Source organism: Hippocampus zosterae, chromosome 2 (genome assembly GCF_025434085.1).
Source record: "Hippocampus zosterae strain Florida chromosome 2, ASM2543408v3, whole genome shotgun sequence".
NCBI classification, from domain to species: Eukaryota; Metazoa; Chordata; class Actinopteri; order Syngnathiformes; family Syngnathidae; genus Hippocampus; species Hippocampus zosterae.
In genome coordinates this window covers 12,683,466-12,711,021 of record NC_067452.1, presented here as the reverse complement: position 1 = coordinate 12,711,021, position 27,556 = coordinate 12,683,466, and the positions used below count along the sequence as shown (strand labels likewise).

The 27,556-nt window shown below is 41.3% G+C and overlaps 2 protein-coding genes across 3 annotated transcripts in view; both read right to left on the bottom strand.

Moving 5' to 3' along the window:
- Positions 1–12,153, bottom strand: part of rap1gapa (RAP1 GTPase activating protein a) — a 110,711-nt gene extending 98,558 nt beyond the window's left edge. The window contains exon 1 of one of the 2 annotated variants that reach the window (XM_052058020.1): positions 12,066–12,153. The gene's annotated coding sequence lies outside the window, so the exon portion shown is untranslated. The remainder of the gene's footprint in view (positions 1–12,065) is intronic. The other variant, XM_052058021.1, reaches the window with a different exon arrangement.
- A 1,606-nt stretch (positions 12,154–13,759) lies between these two features.
- Positions 13,760–27,316, bottom strand: nt5dc2 (5'-nucleotidase domain containing 2). Its single transcript, XM_052058055.1, has 14 exons — positions 26,869–27,316; positions 24,512–24,696; positions 24,350–24,424; positions 24,231–24,286; positions 21,996–22,089; positions 20,592–20,720; positions 18,272–18,332; positions 18,107–18,209; positions 17,857–17,958; positions 16,451–16,532; positions 16,232–16,318; positions 15,690–15,830; positions 15,542–15,606; positions 13,760–15,193 (listed from the first exon to the last, which is right to left on the bottom strand). Exons 1-14 carry the CDS (start codon positions 27,218–27,220, stop codon positions 14,932–14,934), a joined length of 1,794 nt encoding a protein of 597 aa, XP_051914015.1. The 5' UTR covers positions 27,221–27,316; the 3' UTR covers positions 13,760–14,931.
- Positions 27,317–27,556: the final 240 nt, after the last annotated feature.

The following is a 27,556-nucleotide window of genomic DNA, read 5'->3' as shown; positions in this document are numbered from 1 at the left end:
TGTATTTCTTGATGAAATTTTCTTCAGGGTGATTTTTTGTGACAATAATGTGCTTTTTGGGTCCTGGCCATGAACCAAAGAGCTGAACTGTAAAAACGTGAAAAGCACGCAAAGAGCCGCTTAAAAGGAAGGAGGGTGCTTTCCCCCATCAATATTTATTCTATATATCAATGAACACACTCCCCATTGCCGCTGTATACTTTCTAAATATTTTCCAGATACTTGAGTGAACAAGACTTCACAGAGAAGCGGATATTTGGAGAGTTTGCAGAGGAAAAGCTGCCGTCCAAATATGTACAAGTGTCCAAGTATTCAAAAGCCAATTTTGCTTTGAAGTCACTGGAAAGAACCAGACCTTAACTCACCTTTAGCTTTCTTTTGTGTCATTATGAAAAACACATCAACAACAAAATTACGGCTTAGGAGAATTTAATAGGATTGCTTGGTCACCTAGTGCTGCTTACTTATTTGTGTGTGGAAAATAGCCCACTTTCACATCCTTGAGACAAACTCAGTATGTAGACTACAAATAACAGTGTTGAAGAGATCGCTTGTTGCTTTCACTTTTACCCTAACAGCCGCCACTGTTGCATACACTATTGCCTTTCACAGCGTCTTATTCCAGGTTCTGCATATGATGTTAGGGAAGTACTTTTTACTTTTTACTTTCTACTTGTCTTGAGTACCATGCTGCCTTGAGATACAAGTTCACATCATTCTGTGTCCATGTTCTGGAATCAAATCAATCACTTATGTCACAAATCATCATTCGCTGTAATGAACAAAAATGCCATTGATCTGTTGCAAACTCCCAATATAAAATAACAAAGGCGTTTTCATATGTGTTGTTTGAATGAGGAAAATAGGACTCGATAACTCGATGTAGAGTAATTACATAATAAAACAGAATGTAAAGAATGTTTGCCTTTTTTATTTTTTAATTTTTTGCTCCAATGCAATGCATATTTGGCTGCTTCCTTCTTTTGGCCATGTCAAGTCAAGTCAAGTCAACTGTATTTATAGAGTACTTTCAAACAGCCATCGCTGCATACAAAGTGCTGTACATGGAGCAATTTAACATACACAATAAACAGTAAGACAAATCGGTAATAAAGGCAGTAGAAAGCACCAAACAGTAAAACCAAGAACAAATCTAAGTCATGCTGAGTCAAATGCCAAAGAATACAAGTGAGTTTTGAGGAGGGTTTTGAAGATGGGCAGCGAGGAGGCTTGCCAAATGTTCAGTGGGAGATCATTCCGGAGAGAGGGACCAGCAACAGAAAAGGCTCGATCCCCTCTGAGCCTCAGTTTAGTTCCTGGTATGTGGAGGCAGTATAATACATACATACGCGGCGCACACACACACGCACACACACACTCACACACACACACACACACACACGCTCACACACACACACACACACACACACACACACACACACACGCACACACACACACACACACACACACACACACACACAAAGGTATGTTTCCTGTGATTCTTTACTGCAACGATCTAGTTCCCTCATGATGGAGCATCAGGGTCACAGATAGTGTGCCCTGGAACACACTTCTGGCTGTAATGTACGGTTCTAAGAGCGAGCAGGAATTTTCATGAAAGCTGATTAATAGACAGTAGCGGCGTTGCGCTCAGGTTCAGAGCCTTTGCGTGATGATGACAATATCAGAAACAAAAGAAGAAAACTGTCATGCAAGAAGACAAAATCAATGGCCCAACATAACAAGTTTATCAAAAAGATCATCGCTGAGTCGAACAGGCAGGCAGATAGACAGACATCCCTGTGAAGGACCCGCGACAGATAGATAGATGCTGGTTAATAGCGCCCTCCTTTGGACAGCTAGAGAGGACCTGAAGAGTGCATTCAGCATCAATGGAGAATGAATGAATGAACCTTTCTTTGCATGAAGTGAAAGCATGATTTGAAAGCATCTCAAGGGGAGTGAATACTAAGGGGTTAATACTGGTGCCTGTCAGTGTTTCTCAACTTGGAGTCCGTAGTGCAAGGTGTGATTGCAAAAGGGCCGTGAAATTAAAACATCTCTAAAAGGGTAACAGGTAACAGATGGTAACAGGACTTCTTTACCTTTCGAATTCCATCAGTTTCACAAGTGTAATTTGTTGTATTGTAATTAGATCTTGCACCCATTTGCACTGTTAAAATGACAACATGACGGTGTTATTCCAAACATATTCGGCATTCTTTTCGAATTATGAGGCTTTTGCATTTCATCATCCTAGCATCGTTCATTTCTTAACAATGTGTTTATCGTAATGTAACAGAAAGTTTAAAAAGTTTGCCTCAAAAAGTAAATGAAGACCAAAAGGCTTGTGGTCTGACGTGAGAACATCTAAACTCCACACAGGGAGGTCGGACCTGGAATTGAACAGTCGACGCGCTAAGCACTGGACCACCGGGCCACCCCCTGTGGTAATCAGTATTAACAACTCAACAATTTGACTGAAAGTCTGATATTGCTGCCTACACGTGTTGCTCCACTGGCGGACTAGCTAACCGTTACAACCCACGCGCACTATTTAAAACGATAGATTCTGTACTCAAACGCCCTCTGCCTACTTGCTCGGATTCTTCACCCGAGATGTGCAACAGATTCCTTCAGTTTTTCATTGATAAGGTCTCTACAGCTAGGACTCCGGTCTCAAATACCGCATCTGACCCCTCTGTCCATGTTCCATGTTCAGCTGTACTAAATTCTTTTGATACTGTGTCCTTGGCGCTTTTGGAGGATGTAGTTCGCCAGACGAAGCCATCTGGCTCCCCTTGCGACTCTCTTCCCCCACGCTTCTTTCAGGAGGTTCTCCCGAGTGTTGGTGCATCGGTCTTGGATATCATCAACAGCAGCCTTTCTTCTGGTGTAGTTCCCCAACAGTTTAAACATGCTGTGGTCCAAGCCTTGATCAAGAAACCTGGTCTTGTTCCAGATGTGCTGTCACGTTTCAGGCCCATTTCCTAACTGTCTTTCATTTACAAAATTCTGGAAAAAGTGGTGCACATGCAGTTGAAACTTTTCTTGGATGAACATAACATCTTGGAGGTCTTCCAGTCAGGTTTCAAGACGATGCATAGCACGGAGTCAGCCCTGTTACATTTTTCTAATGACATCCTCCTGGCAAATGACTCTGGAGACCACGTGTGTCTGGTCTTATTGGACTTAACTGCAGCATTTGATACAGTGGATCACAGTATTCTGTTGACTCGTTTGCAGCACTTGGTGGGCATTGGCGGCAGTGCTCTTGAGTGGTTTAGGTCCTATCTAGCTGACAGGACCTTTTGTGTCAGCCTTGGCTGCTCTGAGTCACGCACTGCTCCCCTGTCATGTGGTGTTCCACAGGGCTCAATTCTGGGGCCTCTGCTGTTCTCGCTGTATCTGCTCCCATTGGGTTCCATCTTAAGGAAACATGGTATTCCCTTCCACTGCTATGCAGATGACTGCCGGATCTATGTCCCACTGAGCAAGAAAGACGCCTTCTCATTAAGGCCACTCCTATCCTGTCTGGAAGGAATCAAAACCTGGATGGCACAAAATGTCTTGAAATTCAACGAAAAGAAGACAGAGGTGATATTGTTTGGTCCCAGTGGCCCTTGTACATTCCATCCTGTAGACTTGGGCCCCCTGTCTCCTTATCTGAAATCAACGGTCTCAAACTTGGGCCTTAAACTGGACAGTGATTTCAAACTCGATCGGCAAATTGGTGCCGTTGTTAAATCAAGCATCTTTCACCTTAGACAGCTGGCCAAAATAAAACCTCTCCTCTCACATGAACACTTTGAGACAGTAATTCATGCCTTTATCACATCCGGCTGGATTACTGCTATGCCTTGTACTTTGGAGTCAGCCAGTCCTCCATTAAGCGCCTTCAGCTGGTCCAGAATGCCGCTGCTCGCCTCTTGACTGGTACTCGTAAGAGGGAGCATATAACTCCCACTCTGGCATCCCTTCACTGGCTCCCCATTCATTTTAGAGTTATTTTCAAGATCCTCCTCTTTGTTTTCAAATCTCTAAATAATCTCGCGCCACCTTACCTCTCTGAGCTCATCCGCCCCTACACACCTGCTCGGCGCCTCAGGTCTGTGGACCAGTCTTTGTTAGAGGTACCAAGAGCTAAACTGAGGCTCAGAGGGGATCGAGCCTTTTCTGTTGCTGGTCCCTCTCTCTGGAATGACCTCCCACTGAACATTCGGCAAGCCTCCTCGCTGCCCATCTTTAAAGCCCTCCTCAAAACTCACTTGTATTCTTTGGCGTTCGACTCAGCATGATTTGTCCTTGATTTTACTGTTTGGTGCTTTTCCACCGCCTTTATTACCGATTCGTCTTACTGTTTATTGTGTATGTTAAATCGCTCCATATACAGCACTTTGTATGCAGCGATGGCTGTTCGAAAGTGCTCTATAAATACTGTTGACTTGACTTGACTTGACTGTTTATGGTCAAATATGAGTTGCTTGAAGGGTTATAACTCCAAAACTGTCACTGCTCATTACTATCCCGGCAATGGCGTTTTGTAACATGTGTCAACGTAAAGCAAGTGGGGCATACTACAGAGAAAGTTGTTTGATTGTTTTAAATAAGCAGGTGTTTGACACCATTCAGCTCCTGAATGGTTCTTAAATCAGGTTTGCCATGCGACGACAAAGGACACACAAACACCTCACGTTCATAAGTGTCGCGCATCAAACAAGTACATACAAGTACAGTACATGCAAGTACAACTCAATGGGTGAAGGTGAGAAAGAGAATACATTTCGAAGCAAGGGTGACTAATTCAAAAAGCATCAAAGAGAAGATATACTTCAGATCTAATAATCTGTTTCCAGTAGTCTTGCCTGACGTAAACACAAAAACATGAATAATTCAACAGGGAAAGAAATTATGAATAACAGTTCTGCGAATAGAAGAGGGAAAATACGTTTCACCCTGGGATCTTACCACTGCGACAATCCAACAGAAAAACAGCAAAAACAACGCCGCATAGTCTTTGTTAAAGCCATCAAAGTATGAGCATGACTCTCAAGATGAGTGACATTTGTCAAACAACAAATAAATGAACTGACATGCAAATGCATTATAGAAACAGTCACTGAAAAGACATGATAGGTCCAGGAAATTATTATCATAACGCCAATCAAACAGTCATAATCAAAAACAGGACATTTTTTCAAATTGACTGTGCAGAAAATGCAAAAAATCTGAATTGATTAGGATTCAGTCACTGGTTTGGTCCCTAATATTTTTTCAAAGATGTTGATTGTTGTTTTCCAAATTAAAAGCAGATGTTTGTCTTATTAGGACTCAAGTCAGTCATTTTGTCATGCAGTCTCTATGCAGGACTGGAAAGCTACTGTACTGTTTTTAATCATTAAGTGGATGAAATTCCGAAGATTTGGCCAATTTTAAGTTGAACGAGGTCTCTAAATGATTAATTGATTATGTCATTTATTCTTATAAAACAATTAGTAGTTGAGTTAATCATTGCAAAACATTAAGAAGAGAAGAAAAACAACAGATTTCATAAATAAAAGGTTAGTCTCGTAATAATACGGATTATATTCTGGAAAAGACACCTTTGCTCTATGAAATAATTCTTGTAAAACTACCTGCTTTTTGTACCTAAAACAAGGACTTTATTCCTGGAAGAATGCAACTTTATTAAAGAAAAGTAACCAAATACGAAGGATGTCAGATTAATGTGTTACATTTGTTACTTTAATTAACAGAGCTTTTAATTGACCCAAAAATGAGGTCGATAAATTCCCCAATCTGGAGGTCTGCACTACTTTAAGTCACATGACATAAGCATTTCTTGTAAGTTATTTTGTGGACCCCCAAGGCTCAGTTTTAGAGCCACTGATCTTGATTATTACCTCATTTTTCATGCCAGACACTATGCTATCCACCGCCCCCTGATTGTGTTCATGTTCACACCATCAGGCATTTCTCGTGCAGCTACATGGCTGTGGAGGTGGTCGAAATGGCCTGTGCCAACACATCAGACGTCAAAGTGGAGCACGAATTCACAAGTGCAGCGAATTACAGAGCAACAAAGGCAACTAAGCCGAAGCGGCTCGCAGCATGTTTGGCAATGAAAGAGCGATACGGCCCGCTGGCCTCGCATAAACCCGCCAATAAATAATCCATGGCAAAGCTGCCATTGCATGTGTCCAAGGTCGCTTGCTCACATTCTCAGGGTCCCAGTGCTCTCTATAATCCTTGCATATACTGCACTGTTTTGACAGCAATCAATATACCCTCAATGTTATTCTTCCGGTGAATTATTTTTTGATAATGTGATCCAAATAAACAAAAATGAAGGGGGAAAATATTCTTTTCTACAAGTGGTACAAAGATTGTCTACACTGAGCCCGTGTCCGGTCAGATTTGACACTTTGACAAAAATTTTAATTTTAGAATTTAATAATCCATCCATTTTCCGATCCACATATCCTCACAAGAGTTGGGTCAATTTAGAGTGTTCAATCAGCCTGCCATGCATGTTTTTTTTGAATATGGGAGGAAACCGAAGTACCCAGAGAAAATCCACGCAGGCCACCCATACAAACTCCACACACGGAGCTGGAATTGAACCCAGTACCTCTGCACTGTGAGGTCAACGTGCTAATCACTGGATCACCGGGCCGCCCAGAATTTAATAGTGTGTGTTAAACTGAGGAAAACTGTGGGAATAGTTGGAAGTTTTGAAACTCCACTCTGAAAATTGGATATGTTTCATGAGACAGTGAGGCTTTTTTTAAGAGGGAGCTTTAAGATAAGATAAGATATCCTTTATTCGTCCCACACTGGGGAAATTTACAGCCTCCAGCAGCAAGAATGTATGTAGAAAGAAGAAAGGAGAAAGAGAAAAAAAAACAACAAACATCTTTCAATTAAATACAATATGAACACAATGGATAAATCACAGTACTATTTACAATTTTCCTTCACATAATTTAATTATTATTATTATTATGATTGTTATTTTTTATTCATCAGCCTGACAGCAGTCGGTAGGAACGAGCGTCGGTATCTCTCCTTCTTGCAGCGCGGGTGTAACAGTCTCTGGCTTTAGACATTTATGTAAGCTGTCTATGTCACCAGTCCACCAGATTTCTTCAGTGTTCCCACAGAAATGTTGACCTGTTGTGGTCTTTTAAAGGATCAAGGGAATTGATGAAGGAATAATTATCTTTTATTCATGTTGGACAGCCAATCAATATGTTTTGAAAAGATCTGTTGTTCATAGACAATTATTAGTGTCATGTAGCAGGGGGTGGACCCCAAAAAGCAGGCAGGAGGGAGGAGCGGGATGTATTTGAAGAATTGTATTTAAAACAAAGAAAAGTAAATCCAAAACACAGAAAGTCCAAAGTATCAAACAAAAACCATGACTAAATCTAAAACATAACAATGAACTAAACATGACAGAAAACAAAAGCAAACAGCAACACACATGACAGTAGCGAGAAGCAACAATGACCCGACACCGAGCAGGAGTCCTTTTATACAACTAATTACCAAATGACCAACAGGCGTGCAGCTGCCGGGGGAGCCCTACAGTGCCACCTGTTGGTCCCTAAACCGATCATGACAATTAGAAGTATGTGTATTATATTGTGTGTTCATGGACAATGAACTGCTTGTGAGGGGTAATAGACACTGACCTGGCACAGCATTGTGACGGCCTTGCAAACTTTTTTTTTAAACTGCTACTGTTTGACAAAGTCATTGTGTGGGCATGTTTCAATGAGTATGCATTCTGTAAGTCTAACTTGAGGAACTGGAAGGACAGGTTGGAAATTACATCAGTCAAAAAGCCAAAAGATATTGTGTCGAGAAGAGCAGAGATTTGGATGAAAATAGTCTGAAGGTGTATAAAAAAATAAATACAGTGGCACCTTGAGATAGGACTTTTTTTCAATATTTATATCCATATTTCAAATCATCTTTCCCCAATGAAGTGAATAGAAATCCTTTTAATCTATGCCCCCGGCCCCCCCCCAAAAAAAACAACCAAAATGTTTGTTATGTGTTTCTTAATCATAAAAATAGCACCCTATACTATTTTACATCAAGAACACATGGGGTAGTAGCATAAGAGAATAATGAATAGAATGTAGCTTATGTAACAATTTTTGCTATATTCGTACTTCACTTCAATGGACATTGTGCTTCTCCTTCCGGTGTACACATTTTGGCCACCTTGGGACAGTCTAATACACGCATACTGATGTACTGTACATGGAGGCAGCCTTCAGCTACTCAGTTAGCTGCAGTAATATTATTAATTTTTCACTGAGCATGAAAAACATATAGCTGTTAGTATTGTTACACTGTGTGCGCACGTGTTGCTCCACCGATTGTGTTTGAATGCCTATCACTTAAAGCCAAATGATCTCCTCACAAAATCACCATGACCCAATCGAGGTGGAACGCGCTCAAAATGGACTTGACTGTTTGACACAAAAGTTCTTGAAGACATGAGACAACATTACTTTTGTGAAATAATAATAATAAGAAGAAGAATGACTCATCCCTAATGCTGTCGTGCGGCATCTGATTAATGATTGCACAACAACTGCCCCGCTGCAGCACACTCAATTAGTTGCTGACTGCAGGGCCCTTCACCATCATGCTCATCTCATCCCAAAATGTAAGAATGTCATGCATAAAAACAGTCCAATATGACAGCCAATGTATGGAACGGGACTTTGGACAGCCGTCGTGGCTTTAGAGCGCATCATTGTCATGGTGTGGAAAACGACTACCCGGTTGGGATATACTGTATTGCAGCCACAAGATTCTTGAAATTCTTGAAGATTCTTATTTACACAGCTGATTGGGTCCTGTCTACTCTTACACTGATTTTTTGTGGTCGTGCTCACTCAATCATATTGCAGACATATACAGTCGAGTGAAGACAAAACGCGATTGAAGACAACATTTCTGTGAAATCTTACTCTGCGTGACAGTTGTTTAGTGTGAAACACACGACAAGAAAGGAATATTTGTAGTCTCCGCGGCCCTCCGTGGGGAACCCTACCTACGATGTGGCCTGCGTGACGCCATGCAGCTACACAAACAATGCAAATGTTTGCTTTATGGCTTCCTTTCCGTGCACATACTCTTTCCCCAGGGAATACTTCCATCATTGCGGGGCTATAAAAGTAAAGGTGCTGTGACATTTAATAATACAGGAGGCTACTGGGAGGAGGGATTCTCTGTGCTGCCAACACAGCATCACTACGTAGATGCACTCAACTGAGACCGATGAGAAGTAAAAACGGCGAGGCGTGAGATTTAGCAGCCGAGCACATGACGAAATGGGACTAGGATGAACGCATTTTGAAAAGGAAAGAAAGAAGAAATCAAGTTCCATATCAAGAGACATTCAAGAACGAGGCATGGAAGGAGGAATGCTTACATGAGCAAAAGGTCCCAAAATATTTTTCCATTACAAAAACAGCACTCTATCATATCATACTTTGGAAAAGATAGACAGCAATGTTAGAATGTGAAATAATGTAAAGAAATATTGATTTTTGCTCTGGTTTTTATTTATTTTTTATTTTTTGCTTCACCTCACTGGACATTGTGGTGCTTCCTCTGGTGTGTATATATTGTTCACTCTGTGACAGGTTATTAGAGACGGATATACAGTGGTACCTCTACTTCCGAACGTCATACAAAATTTCAAGTTACGAAACGTCCCACCTGGAAAATATTGCCTCTTGTTACGAAAGAAATTTCAAGATACTAAAGGTAAAAATATAGCATGGGCTGCTCCGCGCAGCTTCGAGTTTCCTGAACGCAACATACTTAGAGCTGCTCTGCCATTGGCTCTGACCTAGCATTTTCCTGGCATTGGCTAAGAGGGACCTCTACAGTTTGTGTAGATAGATAGATATGTGTCCATGCAGCCTCATCACCATTCACCCCTGCGAGCCATGAGGGGTTCTGACAGTTTCACGTAAATGTGAATCACCCAGAAAAAGTTTTGACCAGTCGGGAGATCGCTCACTATGCTGATGTTTGCCTTGGATATTTTCAAAAGATTGTAAAAAGCCGACAAACGCAAACATCCTTGGATCAGTTCTTTCAAAAGGCAAAAACCACTTCTGAAAGATAACATGGACTAAAGAGGGGGGAAAAAAGGATGAGGACACAGCCAAAAATTAAATGACCATCATTTTTATTCTTTACTCTGTTCTTTGTTTTTTTACATTATGCACAACTCACATTTATTGTGCAATAATCTAATTGTAACATGTATTTGTTACATATTTTGATACATTTTTATACTTTATAAAACATTTACATCTGAATTTTGGGGTGCTTAGAATGAATTAGGGCATTTACATGGAAAACACATCTCTGCTTACAAAATTTTCTAGTTCGGAAACTTCTTCCAGAACCAATTAATTTTGCAAGTAGAGGTACCACTGTACAGTCTCAAGTGATTCATTTGCACGTTGCAGTAATATTAGTCCTTCTTTGCAAGGAATAAATATACCTGTAAGTATTGTTATATTGTCTGTCTATATGTGTCGCTCCACCATTTTTGGTCCGATATCCGCTAGTCCAGGGGTGTCCATTAGGTAGATCCTGATCTACCGGTAGATCTAAGGCAGGTCCCAAGTAGATCTGAAGAGTGTCGAGGAGAAAAAAAACCAAACAACCATTTGTGTGTCTTTGTACATGTTCGTAACATATTTTTTTGTGTTCATGTACGCTGCATCCTAATCATCCTATCAGTCTCATTTTCACAAAATAAATATAAAAAAAATAAAATAAAGCAGGTAAATCTTGAATTTACGGTGGCGCCTGATTACGTCACCGGAAGTTGTTAGCGCTCAGCAGTCTGCAATTGCAGCTTGTGATCAGAGCTGTTGCGCTCTATCTTGTATCATCATTCTTCTCATTCAGAGTTTACTTCGTGTCCAATTCACCGAGGGCACGGACAAAGAATAGGAATCCAGGAGAGTCCAGGGAAGCACTTTAAAATGGTACTTGTGAGCTACGATAGTTAACAGGCTGCAAAAGTGCATCGCATGCCTCAGTTTCAGGCTGTTTCTCATCATGGCGTGTGTGTGTGTGTGTGTGTGTGTGTGTGTGTGTGTGTGTGTGTGTGTGTGTGTGTGTGTGTGTGCGCGCGCGCGTGCGCTCACACAAGTCGGTAAGGGTAGATCCTGTGAGGTTAGTTGATCGAAAAGTAGATCTTCGATCCGAAAAGTTTGGGCACCCCTGCGCTAGTCTATAACACCGTGACACGGATGCCATTTGTAAGCCAATATATGCTGTTTTGTACTGTTTGTTAGAATAAAGCTACATTACTTTTCTCACCAAAAGTTATATGGTTGTTTTAAATTTGCAAGATCTATTTTTCTTTGTTTGATGCTTATGACGGTAAACTAAAAATGTGTGTGACAATAAACAGGTGGAATGCCCTTTTTTGAAAAATTGCATGAAGAACAATGGCTTCTAACTGTAAAGTGAGTAGAATTTGCTGCCATCATGCAGCATTCGTATCTCGAGTTTGGCCGAACAATAGCGTGTAGGCGGGCTGAAAATTAAACAGCAACCATACTTAATGTACTGTACTCTTAAACTGGCCCTCTGTGACTGTTCATTGATATGATTCCTGCATTGATATTTGAATGAACAACACACAACAAGCACCATTCAAGCTACGACCGGCCCTGCGAGGCACACGCAAGACAGGTCAGCACGAGCATGTACCACATTGTCATCAATAAACACGTTTCGCAACCCGAAAAAATATGCAGCAATGATGTAAGAGCTTGGTGGCAGAAACAGGTCACGCAACTAATGAGTTACTTCATGCAGAGAGATTTGCATTCATTATTAATACGTGCCCATGTCACTTGTGAAAAATAGCCTCTGAAAGTACCGCAAGATCTCTGTACTCTGCACGCCAAATTTCACACGCGCTAATATGCTTTGTTACCACAAACAAAAGCAAGCAGACTAACATTGACACATGAAAAAGAGCAGCATGCAGAGAACGTTACCTTTTTCTGCTGTCTGCTTGCAGGCGGGTGGTGAAGTGAGTGAGTTTGTTGTTCAGAGTAGTGCGGCGACGGATGCTGCACTGCTTAGCAACCGCGCAGCCAATGAAATACACGAACAAAAAGTGCCCCGACCTAGACTTCAATCCCACATGCACAACTCACAAGCAAAGCTGAGATCACCTCTTTGGGTCCAGGAGACTTGTGCAGGTCATGTAAAAGCTATGCAGTAATTTCCATCCATCGAAATCTGCAAAATAGAAATACACCAACAACTACGGAGGCATGGTTTCACAGCATTTGCAGCACTTCTTTTTTGAAGGTCTTTCAATATATCTGAAAATAAGAAAAACACATTTAAATACATATCTCAGTAATATATTGGGAGAGCAAGGTTGTATTGTACAAACAGTGCTACTACTGTGTTTACAGTAAACAAATCACTTTTTTTCTAACTAATAAACTTGTCATTGGACACTATACATCCATAATAAAATGCAAAAGATGTATATTATAAAATGAATCGACAGCCATTGCTTTCTGTAGGTGTAAAACACAGGACTAAAGATCTGACAATCAATAATCATCAGCAAAAAATAGGCTGAGTTCAAATACTTCCAGTGTTCATTCTTCTTTCAAATCTAATGTAAAATTAGTGCGCTGCCATTTAGTGGTCAATTGTGGAATTACACCCAAAATAAACAAAGTAAAACAAAAGTTATAAATTGTACAAAAAAGAATCGGTGAATGGAGGTGGAGGAATGTTACTGTACTTTCTCTTTTTTTTAACTTAAACTTACATAATGTCACTTTTTTATGCACACAAAGCTAAGGGCAAATGTCAAATTTGTTATTGCATCACTGGTCTTACCGTGCTTGGGTACCTTTTTTAAGCATAAATCACAACAGGTGGTGTAATTAGAGTACGTGAGAAGCGACTCCAGTCTGTCTGCTCAAGAACAATAATGAAAGGTGGAGGTGAGGTTCCGACTGCATGCATTTCCAACTGTCCTTTTGAGACCTCATTCTTTCTTTGACCCACCGGCGGGCTAGCTGTAGCGTGTGTATTGATTGGCTCGTTTGAAAGCATTTACGATCAAACTATGTGATGTTCTATTTACATCTGAGTGTTCTCATGTGATACTCTTTCAATGTTTCAAGAATCCTCCATGACCCTTGAAAGATCAACGGGGGCATGTATCTGCAGAAAATTGTGCAAATGTGGTGAAAAAACACAGTCAGTTCTCGAGACAGTTTCAAACTCGCCCATGAACTCCAGCTCACGGTCCAACAGAAATACAATTATAGTGTACGACGTGGACTCTTCTACTGTTTTAAGAGTTATTTGAGACTTCAAGGACCAGCAGAGCCAGATTTCTCTGGGAATCAGTGCAAATGGGTGGTGGAACTGCAGACAGTTCACTCACTTGTTTCAAACTCTCAAATGAACACTGTTCCATAAAAATACAAGCATTTAGCTTCAGTACAATTTAAAAATTCCCACCATTTTCCTTGATTCACTAACACTTGTAAATCTAAAATGGATTTTGGTCAGTGTACACAAATTATACCTGTAAAACTTTCTTTGCCACGTTTGCATATTTTGGCTCACTTCACATCATCAAATTCCAAAGTATCAGAATAACATTAAATGTATGTTTGATTGCTGACAAAATAATGTGGACATGACACTCAAATGTTTTCCTGCTGAGACAGTTTATTGAAACGTACATTCATCAGATGCATTGCCACTGAACTCAGTCGTACTTGTCTTTGAGATAATACTCGTACGATGCAAGTAAACATGAACAGCAACTATCTGACACGATTTGAGACAAGTCTGAAGAGGGGTACGCAGAGCCCAGAGGAATCCACCTCTTTTTTTTAAAGCTGTTTGAAGTTGCCACCTATTCTATTTCCTGACCTAAACAACACCAGCATTACATTACAACGTGCAATTACTTGAGTTTGTGATCAGGAGACATTTGGACTTTGCAATGAACAAACCAAACTGTCTGCAAAAAACATAATGACATGATTATACACAAAGACATTTTTCACAAATAACTATTAAGGCTGCACAGAAACTAAATAGTATGAGAGGGAAAAAGTTTTAATTTTACATTAAAGTTAAAACAACTACGTAGGGCGGGGGAAAGGTATCTTCCCTCTGAATAACCTTTCGCAGAGTGATTAAGTTGATGGCTAGACTTGATTCTCGCATTATGCCATTTTTTTCCCTTGAAAATATGACTGCACTTGTAAGATTACAATTTGACGTTCCTGCAGTGGTGCCTTGAGATACAAATTGAATTAATTCAGCGATCTGGCTCATATCTCAAAACACTCATGTCACAAATCATCTTTCCCCGCTGAAATGAATGGTGATGCAATGAATCCATTCCATCCAATTTTGCTTGTACTGTATATTAAAAAAAAACCCAGCCAAATGACAACTCATAAAACTTGCAAGTCAAAGTACCATTGCATTCAAATTTTTTCCTTAATAGTGTAGTCATTCAATGCTTCATTATTTTCCCCATGTGAGTTCCTTCATGTAAAAATTATAAAAGCAATGAAAGATGTAAACGCCTACTTGAGATGAAAGAGTGAACCGCAGTCCACTATTTATGCACACACTAGTTTATTGCCACAACTACTGTAAATAGGAAAAGCTACTTGTGCGTATGTAGTTTTTTTGTTTTTTTTTTGATGAGTTGAAGCAGCCCAATCAGCTTTACTTTCTTCAGGCTGTTTTCCCATCTACTTCTTTGGCGAAACTGGTCACAATGTACAATTTTGTGGCGCTTTGCCGCACCCAAACATATTTGTTGTAAAAGGCAATCGAGTGTCTGAAAAATCCATGCGCTCATCGAATTTGAGCCATTTCCTCCAGAAACGGCGTTTTCATGCATCCGGTGCAGAGCTGGTCCATCCACAGCGGCGACTCGTGTTGCAGAGGGGTGCGGCGTGGGTAGAAGGTGTGAGAAGGGTCGTAGTTCAGGAGACAGCTGAGGGAGGCCATGTAGAGGTCGGAGAAGCGAGACAGGCGTCGGGAGAAGTACGTGGGGTTGTGGCACGTTCGAAAGATGCTGCCGAACTGAGGGTTGAATAAGTTCTTTGTCATCACCCTGGGAAACAAAGTTAGTCAAGTCAAATGATTGAGCAACATTTTTGCCAACTTTGTTTTGGTGCCATTTTGATCATTTACAGACAACGTAGACATATACAGCGTATAGTGAGCAAGATGACAGCACCAAACTTCCAGCAAGCAGCAGTTTGGCCACTTTGAAATTGCTTAATTTTAACCAAGTGAACATCAAGCGAATATTAAGTGCACTGGGTGGAATTCCTGATTCGCATTATATTATTTTATTGGTCTATTTTGACCAAAGAGTGTCAAAGTCAAAGCGTAAATTTCAGACAGAAGTGAATGAGACAACCCCCGAGTGAGCTTGAATAGCGTATGAGTCACACACCTAAGTTCGTCTCGCTCCTTCTGCCACTCGTCTAGCACCTGTTTGGAGTCCGGGTCACGGTGCGTCTGGGGAATCGAGTACGAGTCAAAAACATAGCCAAGCACAACTTTACTAGCACTCTGCTTTTGGTTTGACGTGAACGTTTCACCTGTAATCGTTCCATCAGGCCAGTGAGGGCCTGCAGCCAAGTGAGGCTGACAGAGTAGCGCTCAGTGCTCACGACTTTGGTTTCATGCTCCAGTTCGGGTACAATGGCGCCCGTACGCCAGCCGTGTCGCAGCGTCAGGTCCTGCCGCAGAAAAGAAAAATGTTTCTCACCGTTGAATGGGTATCTACTGTACGTCACTCCGAGTTTGCACAAAACAAAACTTGAAAGGGAAACAACATGGCATCCAAAACTCCCACCACATTGTGCGAGCACTGCCCTCTAGTGGTGGATCTTTGCTTTTTTTTCAATGATATATTTCGAGTAAGCCAAAAATCTCAGGACATCTTTAAAAAGTCATTATTCCAACCTACTTTATGTGTTACGTTTGTGACAATTTTGTTTGGCGGTGATTTTCGAAATATGAAAGATCTACCTCGGCAAAAATAGTACTGAACGAGAATGTACTTCTTGATGTTAGCAAATAAGAAGCTAACAGAGGACATGAGGTCAGTTCAAGATGCCCATCAGGCTTTGACACTCACAGCCAAGTCGCTATAAAGATGGTCTCCAAAGTAAAGAACCTTCGATCCTCGCCAGCCCGTTAACCTGAGAAAGTCAAACAGGTTTCCCTGCGACACGAAACAAACATGCAATGTCAGTGGGTCTGTGATTGATGAGGAAATGCCACATTTGCGCTCTCCACCTTACCTGATGAAAGTCGCCTCGCATTGTTTATTTACCCGCAGTGTCAAAGCACTGACCTGTTTGTAGATGTGGCCTTTGTCTAAACTGCTGATCTTTTCCCAGCGAAGGTCCCCATTGCCATCCAGACGACGGAAGGGTCTGCAATGCACACTTTGAACATTAACACTGCCCTTCAATACATGAAAATACAACATGCCCTGAAATAATGATTCAATTGAAATTATACTTAACATAAAAAAAATTATATACTGTATATCAAGAAAATATTTTTAAAATACTTTGTAAAGATTTAATACAACTGAACTGAACTTAGGCTGTGATTTTTTTGCACCACTAGAGGAAGCCACACTACCCCTTGCAATCCCACATTAAATCAAGGCTAGCCTGATTCGCGAGATGCTGCTTTTATGCACACTAATACATACAGCAGCAGGCCCCAACCAGCCATTTTTGTGCCACGGACCTGAAGAAATATATTGACTACCCCTTGTAGAAAATATACAAAAAAAGTTATAAAAACACAGCTCACCACTACGCTGAATGAAATGGTTAGAATTAGCTCATGCTCACAATCTGCATACACCACACCCCAGTTTTCTGATAAAAGGACATCCGTTTGATGCATCAAAACGAGATTGTCAAAAAGAATTGAAGTTGCAAAAAATGTCGCCAAGAATTACATTCAAATATACAGTACGATGGTGGCAATTTCGTTTTTTGTGTCCGAGTTGGGGACAAGAAAAACAACACTTTTAAAGCAGCTTCCACTAACATGTTGATGACCCAAAAAACGATACTTGAGCCCTTATCAGAGAGGCTATCAATGCTGTCTCCTGAGGTCCGCACCGTGGCTCAGGTGAATAAAAATGGTTTGAAATTCAGGTGGAGGCAAAGAAAAGGATATTGAAGCAGAGGGGAAAAAAATGAAACTGGAGGAGGTCAAACACCAGGACCAACTGATGTCACTCCACAAAAGGAGGGATTGGTGGCTATAATCAGAAACTCGGCCATCTCTGACATATGTAAATGCAACCAGGGCGGAAGTGATGACGTTAATTAATAATTTACAGACCATTAGTTATTTGGAATTCTTACTTGCAATGCATATGTGTGTGTGTGTGTTTCATAATGGCTTGATATAGGCGGGGAAAAAAACTGATGAATCAAATGTTTATGTTCACAGTGTAAGCGCCAATTTGTGCATATGCACTGTTTGTGAATGAGGCCCGCCGTTTTTAAAATGCAACTTTCTTTGGATTGTAAATTGTAGGTGTGCATTCTATCTCATTATTGCCCGATTACAAACATCACTTTTTTTTTAACCGAAATAAGTGGTTTGACATGGACAGAGGCACAGGCAGATGCAGCTGATTTCAAAATAAAACATCAATTAATATTTTTTGTTCGATCTGTCTGTGCGTCTTAGTGGTTGCACTACAGGACATGTCGGTACATTACATACTTGACACAGTCAGTGAAGAAGTGAGGTTTGTCTGCCTGCACGATGATGACATCAAAGAAGTCTCTCCACTCTTTGCCCACCATGTGCGTCATGCCTTTATCCCTACACAAGAAAGCGAAAGAATCACTTGGGAAGGTACTTCACATAAAAGGTAAAAAAAAAAATCTACAGTATATAGCAAGAAAATATTTTGAAACTACTTTGTAAAGATTTAACACGCTTGCAAGCCCAAATCCTGGGCCACACTTACACAAAGCTGAAGGGACTGTTGGTGATGAGGAAAAGTTTCTTTCCATGACTGACGAGTCGGTGCAAAACAGCATCAGTCTCATCTCCTCTCAGAATGAACTTGTCTAGACACAAAGAGGACAACTCACAGGTAAATGCCGCGTTGTCCCGACTTGAAAAATCTTACCAAGGTCTTGCATGATCCATTTGTACATGAAGCCTTTGAGGTGCACCATGCCGATTGCTTCCTGAAAATGACAAAAGGGGGAAAAAGGTCTTTAGACAAATTGATACTTTGTGCTTACACACTCAGACGCATAATCGTTTTCATCTGTGACAGACCCAGCACATACAGAGAACAAATCAGAATTCAACAGCTTTGCTCGTATTGTGTTCCCATCATCCCAACACAGAAGACCAAACACATATTAGGATTCTGTTCCGCCATCGATCACGAAATGAAGAGATCTCGCGAGATCACACGTGACCTTACAAAAATGAATACAGACATTCGCCAACATGTGCTGATGTTTGCCGAGTGCTTCTAAAGAGCACACGAGTGGGGAGCGGTGAAGATGTCTTCAATAAAAACACTTGCTTTGGAAAACAATTCCTGCTGTCTGGGGAAGACACATTTGTGCAATATATATATATTAATAACATCAAGTAGGATACATTTGGTTTTGTTTATCGCCGCTTCCTTGTTTGTCAATCAGTGCACTTCTTCAGTGCACCGAGTTAAATGGGCATGTCTGCTTTCCCCATACATTAAGATTTATGGTCATAAATCCTGAACACGTTTCATATTTTATATTGTCGAGACGATCAGTTTCAAGCACTATTATCGAGACAAATCCACTCTTAAAACACTTCAGGCAGAAAAATTAATCATATTAATAATAATAAACCTATAAGACAATCGGGCGGTCTCGTCCTTGGTCAGGGACAACAAAGAGGAACAAAAACAGCCTGATTGTCTTGCTGTGTTCACCCGCCCTTAGTTGTGTGCACTGCAAGTGGAAAGTCTCGTTAGTCAAGGCCAAGAGTTATTATTCTTTGCCCAACCGGGTTGTTTCACTCAGCGGATTCCTGTGCTTGCAGCTGAGGAGCGTCAAAGGATTGTTTCTTTAAACCTCTCAGTAGGAGCCAAAGGCCAACGAAAAGAAGGTGCGGCAGACTCGCACCATGCCTGTGAGACGCGGCTGAAGCTACGACACCAACCGAGGAGATACAGTGGTGTCTGCTGACACCATCTTAATTCGTTCCCAAAGTGAAAATACATTAAATCCAAATCCAATTTAGAAAAACAGAAACAAAGAAAAGTGTCACTGCTGACTCTGTAAGCTGCATTTATCTTAGTCATTTTTTTTCCACAGAGGATAAGAGAAAAATATCCCAGGGAGTGTTGTCTGTCTGTGTGTCTCTCCAGTTTGTGCTCAAATACAAAATTGCTTAAGGGGTGAGAACCGCAACAAATGCTATTCGTTAACCCATCAATGGTGTTATGCATCATTTGCTAGCATTAAGCTAAATGGACTTATGTAAAGCGAGTCAATTTTGCATACACATTGTGTAGTTCTCTCTGTTTTATATTTCGTTTGACACTTCAAGCTGGAAATCCAGCTCTCCAAGCACCACTGTGGTCAACAATATATTTGGAAGCAAAATCTGTAGTTTGGATAAATGAATGAATGAGGGAAAAAAAACCAAAACATGGTCAACTTCATAAAACAGGTTGAAGGCGGGTAGGCTATTCTTGCTTTTCAATGTCCCAAAAACACTTTTATTTATATTTATGTCTTGCACCCTTGACGTGACAAAACCTTTAAAAAGTTAAATAGCGTCTTAAGTGCATTTCTCCCGGTGTGTTTGCAGAAGGCAAAGGATTTTCTTCGGTATGGGAAGTTTCCACAGACTAAAACTGCGGTGGGGAGTTATTTTGAGAGGGCAGTTCAGCGACCCGGTAAGATGACGACTTTACATTGTAGCAAAGTGTGAATCTTCCTTCAGTGCTGTCCCAGAGAAAGAATGAAATATTTCCAAATATGTGAGGGGCTGATTCACTTTGGTGAGATACTGTTTAACACTACGTCTTGAGAGGCAAAGACGGAAATGAATACGGGTCGAATGAGCCCTCATCCCAAGTTAATACACAAACAAACTGCTCAATGAGTATTGAGTAGCAACAGGAAAAAAGACTTTGAAAACTGCCAGTGACGGTGCACTGACAAAATAATCTTTACGGCCTTTCACCTCATGAGCATCTTGGGTCCATTATATAGTACTTTCTGATCAATAGGGTTTTAACAAACATGTATTATTGTTCGAGCTAAAAGCAGATGTACGGTGTGTTTTACATTTAGTGTCAAATGACAATAGGTTTTGAATAGAAATTGCACCAGCGCAGATGACTGCCAGAGTGAACACAATGTGGGGTGGTTTCCATTCCAATTCACACAGCCCGTAAAAACTTTCACACATTTCACAGTCCAAATATGTTTACTCACGGAGACGTCTTTGGAGAGGTGAACCGGATCGTAATCAATGTCGTTGGTGATGAAGAAATCATTTGCCACAGCCAAGAGGGTCATCTCAGGGATGGAGAAGATGTCCATGAACTGTTTCACCTTTGGGCCCTGTTGCAAAGTACAACAGCTCTCATCATTCACAGCCAGATTTGATTGCGATGTTTTTTTTCCAGCATTCATCATAGCACGGCAAAGACGGGGCAGCCTGGGTTGGGACCCATTTGACTGAGATGCTTTTGAAAGGGACGAGAACTTAAAGCAGGAAAGCATCTTGGCAGTTCCAAATATCAGTGTGAGCTTCTGCTAATGAGCAATTGGGACAAACTAAACTTTGTGACGTCAAACACACTGGATGCAGGGGAGAGAATCATCTGATCTAAAAATCATTATTTTGCAGAAAAATCTCAACATTTTTTCCGCTTCATGATGACAAAGACCCAAAATGAGATTATAAAACAACCATGATCGCTTGCTTATGTAAGCATTCATCTCAGACTGGATAGTTAATATATTTATGTAATCTTTATGACATCAGAGTTTGGGATAAAAACTGGATTTGTTTTTGTGCATTTTTTGAGATTAACTCAAAATACAAGAATCTCAAATCATTTTCCCCTGTTGACAAGAATGGAAATGCCATTGACCTGTCCCAGCCTGACTCCCACCGCTCCTAAAAAAATTAATAATAATAATGTCGTGGCTTTTAATTAAAAAATAGCACTATGTAGAATTGTAGTTTACATCAAATATACTGTAATGGCATGATTAAAAAAATGTAAAGAAATTGTATTATGGCTGACATTGTTTTTTTTTTTCGGAGGGGGGCATTGTGCTGTTCCTTAAGGAATACGTGGAGCTGGTCAAAATTCCTCAGCAAGCTGCAGTAACATGAGTAGTTCTTCGCAGAAGAAAAAGAAGTATACGCCTGTGAATGTTGTTGTATTTTGTCTACAAGTGTTGCTCCACCGTTTTGAGTTGAAGTATTTATTGCTTAAAGGGCTGTCACACCATGATAATGCCAATCATTATTCCGCCTGTGATATTTTGCATTGTTTGCCAGCATTAAGCTAACCTGACTTCTCTAAAGCAAATTTAGGGGGTTGGTTGAATTTCAGAATGCTGTCATTTGTTTCAGAGTACACTTTAGCTGGGAGTATCAAGAGAGTTGAAGCTTGTTTTTGTAGAATTCTTCACTATCTGCCAAACTGTTGCTTGTTGTGAAATGAGTTGAGTTGACGGCCAGTATACAGCGCTCGTATCTCTTTGCTCACAAGACAAAGGAAAAATCATCTGAACAACGGCTCTTATCTCAAAAAAAAAAAAACACTTAAGTCAAGTCACTCTTCTCTCAAGGCGCCAATGCATTGTAAAACGTATATTCACTTTTCCATAGAAGCCGCTATCCAGCTGCAGAGGGATGTGGTAAGTTCCCCCGTAGAGTTTGAGGACCTCCTCGTCTGGCACGGGGCTCAGGCCCCTAAAATCAAACATCAAAAATGAAATGACAGACCGTTTCAAAAGTCACTGGACACTTCCTTTGCTCTAGTTTGTTTTTGGACAGACATAAATCCATCTGCATTTGTCAGCTTAGATGTTGCTCTTTCTGCAAGCATATCACTCCTTTGCTGGTGGCTCGCCAATTGACGTTGGACCAGCGTTAACAAGAAGTTGCGCTGCCCATGCCAGCATTTCGGCGCCAATTTACGAAGATTTACGGCCGTCACAAACAATGCAATTTACGCTATCCATGACAAGTTTCTCAAGAACGGCTGTGTGCTGGACAAACACAAAGCGGAAGGCTCGCTACGACCAACACTGATGAGAACACCAAACTCCGAGAGCAGGCGTATCCAGCCGGCCGTAACTTGATTCCAAAACTTGATTCGGAGGATGCTTCCGAGAGTGATAAATCTTTCACAGACAGACTTTGGGTTGCTCAAATGCTTCGAGCTTGAAAATTACAGTGCTCCACAACCTGAAGTCGAAATGGGTAAAAGTTTATCACTCAGCGAAGCAGCCGCTGAATGGAGCTTTTGTGAAGGCCGGTCCTCAGTGCACGCCTCTGGATAAACTCCCGGGCTTCGCACGAATGCCTGCTCTCTGAGTTCAGCGTTTTCATCAACGATAGTAGTGGCAGACCTTCGCCTATGTGTTTGAACTGGCGCTAAACTGCGGTCGGGGACATATTCACTTTTTGCCAGGTGGCAATTTTGCAACACTGTTCCAATCTCAAATGATGAGCCAGAGGAAAGGGAATGCTTACACAATTGAGTAAAGCATAAGCCAAGGCAAAAAAAAAAAAAAAACATGTCTGGAGTAGCAAAAAATTAAAAGCCTTATGATGAAGGAAACATGCTGTACTGTAGCTATATTAGCCTCCAATCAAAATTACTAAGTTGGCAACAAATACACCAGTGTTTTTCAAACTTTTTTGAGCCAGGGCACACTTCTTTCATTTTTGTATCCATTAAAAAGTATCTGGTGAATTAATTAGAATGAGATTGCAATTCACATAAAATGATCATAAATTTCCTCTGTCCTGATGTGGCTTTTCTGTCCGGTTTAAAAATTAAATGTTTCCCGTGAACACAAAGATTTGCTCACATGAGTAAAACAATGAAAAAAACCCCGCTTATTTTAACAATTAACCTGTTATATTGTTACTATAACCGTTTTTAACATTTAAGAATGACGTTATAACAGCTCGAATTGGAATCAAATGAACACAAAGCATTTGATCATCTTTCATATTTATTGTTTCACCGTCGTCCTGCATTCGTGCGTCACAAATTCGCTTGTCTCGTCTAAACACAAGGCAATTGGATAGCTGTTGCTGCTCCCTAGCGGTATGGGAGGGTACTACACGAATACTTTCTGGGCGATAGACCACACAGGCATACAAATTGGAATACACAATGAGCCTTCATGATATTTTTTTCCCCTGCAGTGCATCCTGTAGAGCAGGGGGGCCCGACCTTTTGTGACCGAAGATCCACTTTTCAATCAACCAGCCTCCCAAAATCGACCCGTTACCGCACACGCGCATCCCGAGGTATGGGACGCACTTTTGCAGCGCGTTAACTATTGTCGCTCATGTGTGCCGTTTAGAAACGCTCCTCTCTGCCCTCCAGATTCCCATTCTCTGCCAGTACCCTCTGCGAATTGTACATGAAACACCATTATTATATTATATATTTATTTTTTTTAAATAACACCCACCTGGCTGGTATCCCACCCTGCTAATAAAAATGTGTGTGGTAGGCTGTGATGCAAATCTTCATTGACAGAAATGTTGAAATGTAATATTTATTGTACACATTTTTACAGCATTGGAAAATGTTAAGAATGTTTTTGTCATCCTACAGAAACCATATTAAAATATATTTCCCTCTCCCATCTTTCTCCATTTTCAAACATTTTGGGAAAAAAAGTTCCAGGGAGCCGCTAGGGCGGCGCAAAAGAGCCGCCGGTTGCCGACCCCCGGTCTAAACTGTCAAAAGATGATGGTCTCACATCTGCCTGACTGATTCCCAAAATGGGATTTTAAAAGGATGAACTGTGTAGTAACTCGTCGTACGCCCTGCATGTGCAACACAGCAACAGCAAATACTTTTTCACCTGTATACTGTTCCTGGCTGGATGTAATGGAAGGCATCTATCTTCATCAGGAGGCCCTAAAAGGGGAAAAGTAGTTTCACTTCAAGGAACTTGACTCAAGGAACTTGAAGTTCATTTACCTTCTGGATATCATAGTGAAGCCCCCGAGCCGCAAAGTTGGGAATGTAATCATAGTTGAGGATTCCCTCGGGGTACTGGAGACCAGAAGGACAAAATGGAACATTTGAATGCATTTGTGCAATATGACATTTCTAATATCCCAACTTCAAACTGGTACAAACCTTGAAGTGCTCAATGAGAAAGTCCCTGGCTGTGTTGTAAATCATTGTGTTGAGCGCATTGGAATACAGAGCCAGCGTGTAGTCGTAGTCAAAGCCGTAGATGTCCACTTCGGCCAAGCTGACTTCATTGTTGGCGTAGATGGCTGATGAATTGAGGGACTTGCACGCTCCGGGTGGAATTAGATCTGACCGAGAAAGGGAAATAAGTAGAGGTGCAACAGTTCATTGATTAGTCGACAACTAATTTAAGAATGGATTCACGGAGGTTTAACTTTTAATGTCCAGATCCTTGGAATTTCACTCGCTCAACAGGCAATACGATTTCAGGCATTTTAATGCCAATTAAGGCCTTGCTTTTAGATTCACGGATTTAATGCTTTTTATGGAATTCTGGATCAATATTGTGTGTGAGTATGTATATATATATATATGGGAACATAAAATATAAAGAATCGTTAGCTGCAGCCCTATGTATTTTTTTAAACAGAACCGAACAAGGAGGGACTGAAGGAAGCGTAGCTTTTGACATCCTATCTTGGATACAAACATAACAACTTGGGAAATTGCAAGTACCGGTACTGTAAACCTTAAAGGAACGAAAAGAAAAACACATGCCATGTACAAGCTGTAAGAAATATAGATTGTATAGTAATAGAAAACAACAAAAAGTGCCGTTTGTCCCAATTATCTACCAGTGCTTGTCCAACTCCACTTTGCTATGATGATCCATTAAAAATGGTTTTCAATTTTGTTTCAGTCTTGTGATGTTTGCACTCAATTTCATCGTCATTCAAGGAGCCCAAGCCTGAACTAACACAAGAAGAAAAGCAGTTGTAAAATAAGTGCTTTCAATCACCACAAAATATTGAAACTTGCAAAAGAAACAGGAAGCCAAAGTAGCTCAGCGGCGAACCCAGCTGACTTCAATTTGGAGAGCCTGGCAAAATGGCAGGAAGTTGCATAATGACTGTACAGATTTCATCGATGGTATATCCAGCTAAATGACATTCCATCACCCTCTTCTAGATTCAGTTTTGTTTATCACATAAACAACATCCTATAGATTAGGGCCCCCCCCCCCCCAAGTCCGGTTCTCGAGAGCCCCTATCCAGCCTGTTAGACGTGTTTCCCTCCTCCAACACACCTGATTGAATGATCAGAATCGTTATCAAGCTTCTCTGAAACTTGATGATGAGCTGATCAGTCGAGTCATGTGTGTTGGAGGAGGAAAAACGTCAAACATTCTGGATCGGGCCTCTCGAGGACTGGACTAGGGCAACCCTGATGTTAGAGAAACAGCACAATCAGCATTTGCAGTCTTGTATTTGCACAGGAACACAGGAAAAACAGATTGCACGAGGAGTTTACAAAGTGTTCCTGAGTGATAGAGTGTGGCTGAGGGCATTGGGAGATGCAGCTGCACATGCACCCACCACATTTGGTTTCATACTATAATCCAAAAGCCAGAGTCAAAACACCTCCAAGCATTTACATTATCAAGTATTTGTCCCATTAATTCAGTTGATTTATACCAGTTAACACCCAACACTTCCCAGGTAGTGGTAGCAGCACGCAAATGTCAACTAGCACACAGTTTAGCCTCACAGATAATATAGTCAAAATTGTCCTCTTGTTGTGCAGTAATGTCATGTGCTCAATTCTACCAGTTGCATGTAACTAGTAGTACATTTGACATCCACCTTAGAGGAACAAAAACATGTGACTAGTAAGCAGAGGTGGGAAGAGTACTGAAAAATTGCACTCAAGAAAGAGCAGATAATGGGTTAGTGGTGTGTATATATATTTTTTTAATCAAAAGTATGAATGTGAACAAGACAAAAATAGTAATGGGCCAATTTTCAACATTCAACGCAAAAGCAGAACAAGTGTGCCTTATTCGTGACGTTTGCTCCACTAGTGTTAGTGTGACATTTCTGCAAGCTATTAGATATGAAGCACTCGATGTTAGCCAGTCGGAATTGTATCATTAGTATTGCCACTCGCAGTACGAACATTTAGTTGTCCTACTACTAGTGTGCCAAAGTGTCCAGAAATGTCATGCAGAAGTGGGGAATTTTTTTATGAACAAGTCGTTCTACTTGTGGGGTCCATTAACTTGCCAGTGACGATCAGAAGCGGAATATCACGGCTATCGAACAAAAACGCATATACGCGTCTATTTGCCGTGCTGGGAGAAGTTACTGACGGTTCTGGTTTTATTTTTCATTGAGGGCTCAACAACAATACTAAATCAAACACTACGCAAGGAATTCAAGTGGCAAGGCCAGAAGAGACGACGGTTATTTCGAGATGCGATGGACGATTATTCATGTCACCCAGTTTCTCATCCTACTGACCGTGAACCAGCCGTCTCAGATCAGCGTAACGAGCCCACATGTAGGTCTTGTGGTCCACGGGATCCGCGGTGGCAGAAGACGTTGACGCCCGTCTCCTTGCGCCAGTCACACCGGGCGCACCCGCGGGCTCCTCGGCTCGCTGTCCGGCCGCCGCGTGGAGCGTTTCGCTGCACGGTTGCACGTCGCCACTCGGCCCCCTGGAGCCGCCGGAGGAGCAACTGCTTCGCTCCTTTGTCCCATCGTGGCCAAGTAACGTGACGCAGCACGCGCGGTTTATTTTGGCGGATTGTTTTCGACTTCGTCCGCTCCCGAGGCTGCGAGTCAGCGACGTGGCCGCGAATTTCAGCGACATTGCAGGAGCCTGAAAAATTGCTCAAGCTTACTGGGCGTGAACGTCAACAACGGGTGAATCCACAAGTAAGACTGTACTAATACTCTTACCCTGCTTCAAGTCCGAGCACGTCCCCTAAATGCAAAAGAGGGCGGGGCGTCTGTTCGAGCAGCCAATCCTGAAGACAAAGTACATTTCCACTGGAAATAGCTGTTTACCCGAGCAGCGATGGAAAGTAACGAAGTACAAATGCCACAGTTACGTACACTTCAGCACAGTAATAATGAAGTCAGAATCGTTTGTTCCAATTGGGAAGAAGTAACAAAAATGTTTTACTTCACAAAAAGTTGACTTCTG

Bases quoted from the DNA above. Each gene is read 5' to 3' on its own strand.
- nt5dc2 (XM_052058055.1), bottom strand. From the start codon at position 27,220: ATGTCGCTGAAATTCGCGGCCACGTCGCTGACTCGCAGCCTCGGGAGC. The intron at 24,425-24,511 runs GTTTGTACCAGT...TCTGGTCTCCAG, and splicing joins TTCTCATTGAGCACTTCAAG to TACCCCGAGGGAATCCTCAA. The intron at 16,533-17,856 runs GTATGTAATGTA...TGTGCATTGCAG, and splicing joins TTCTTCACTGACTGTGTCAA to ACCCTTCCGTCGTCTGGATG.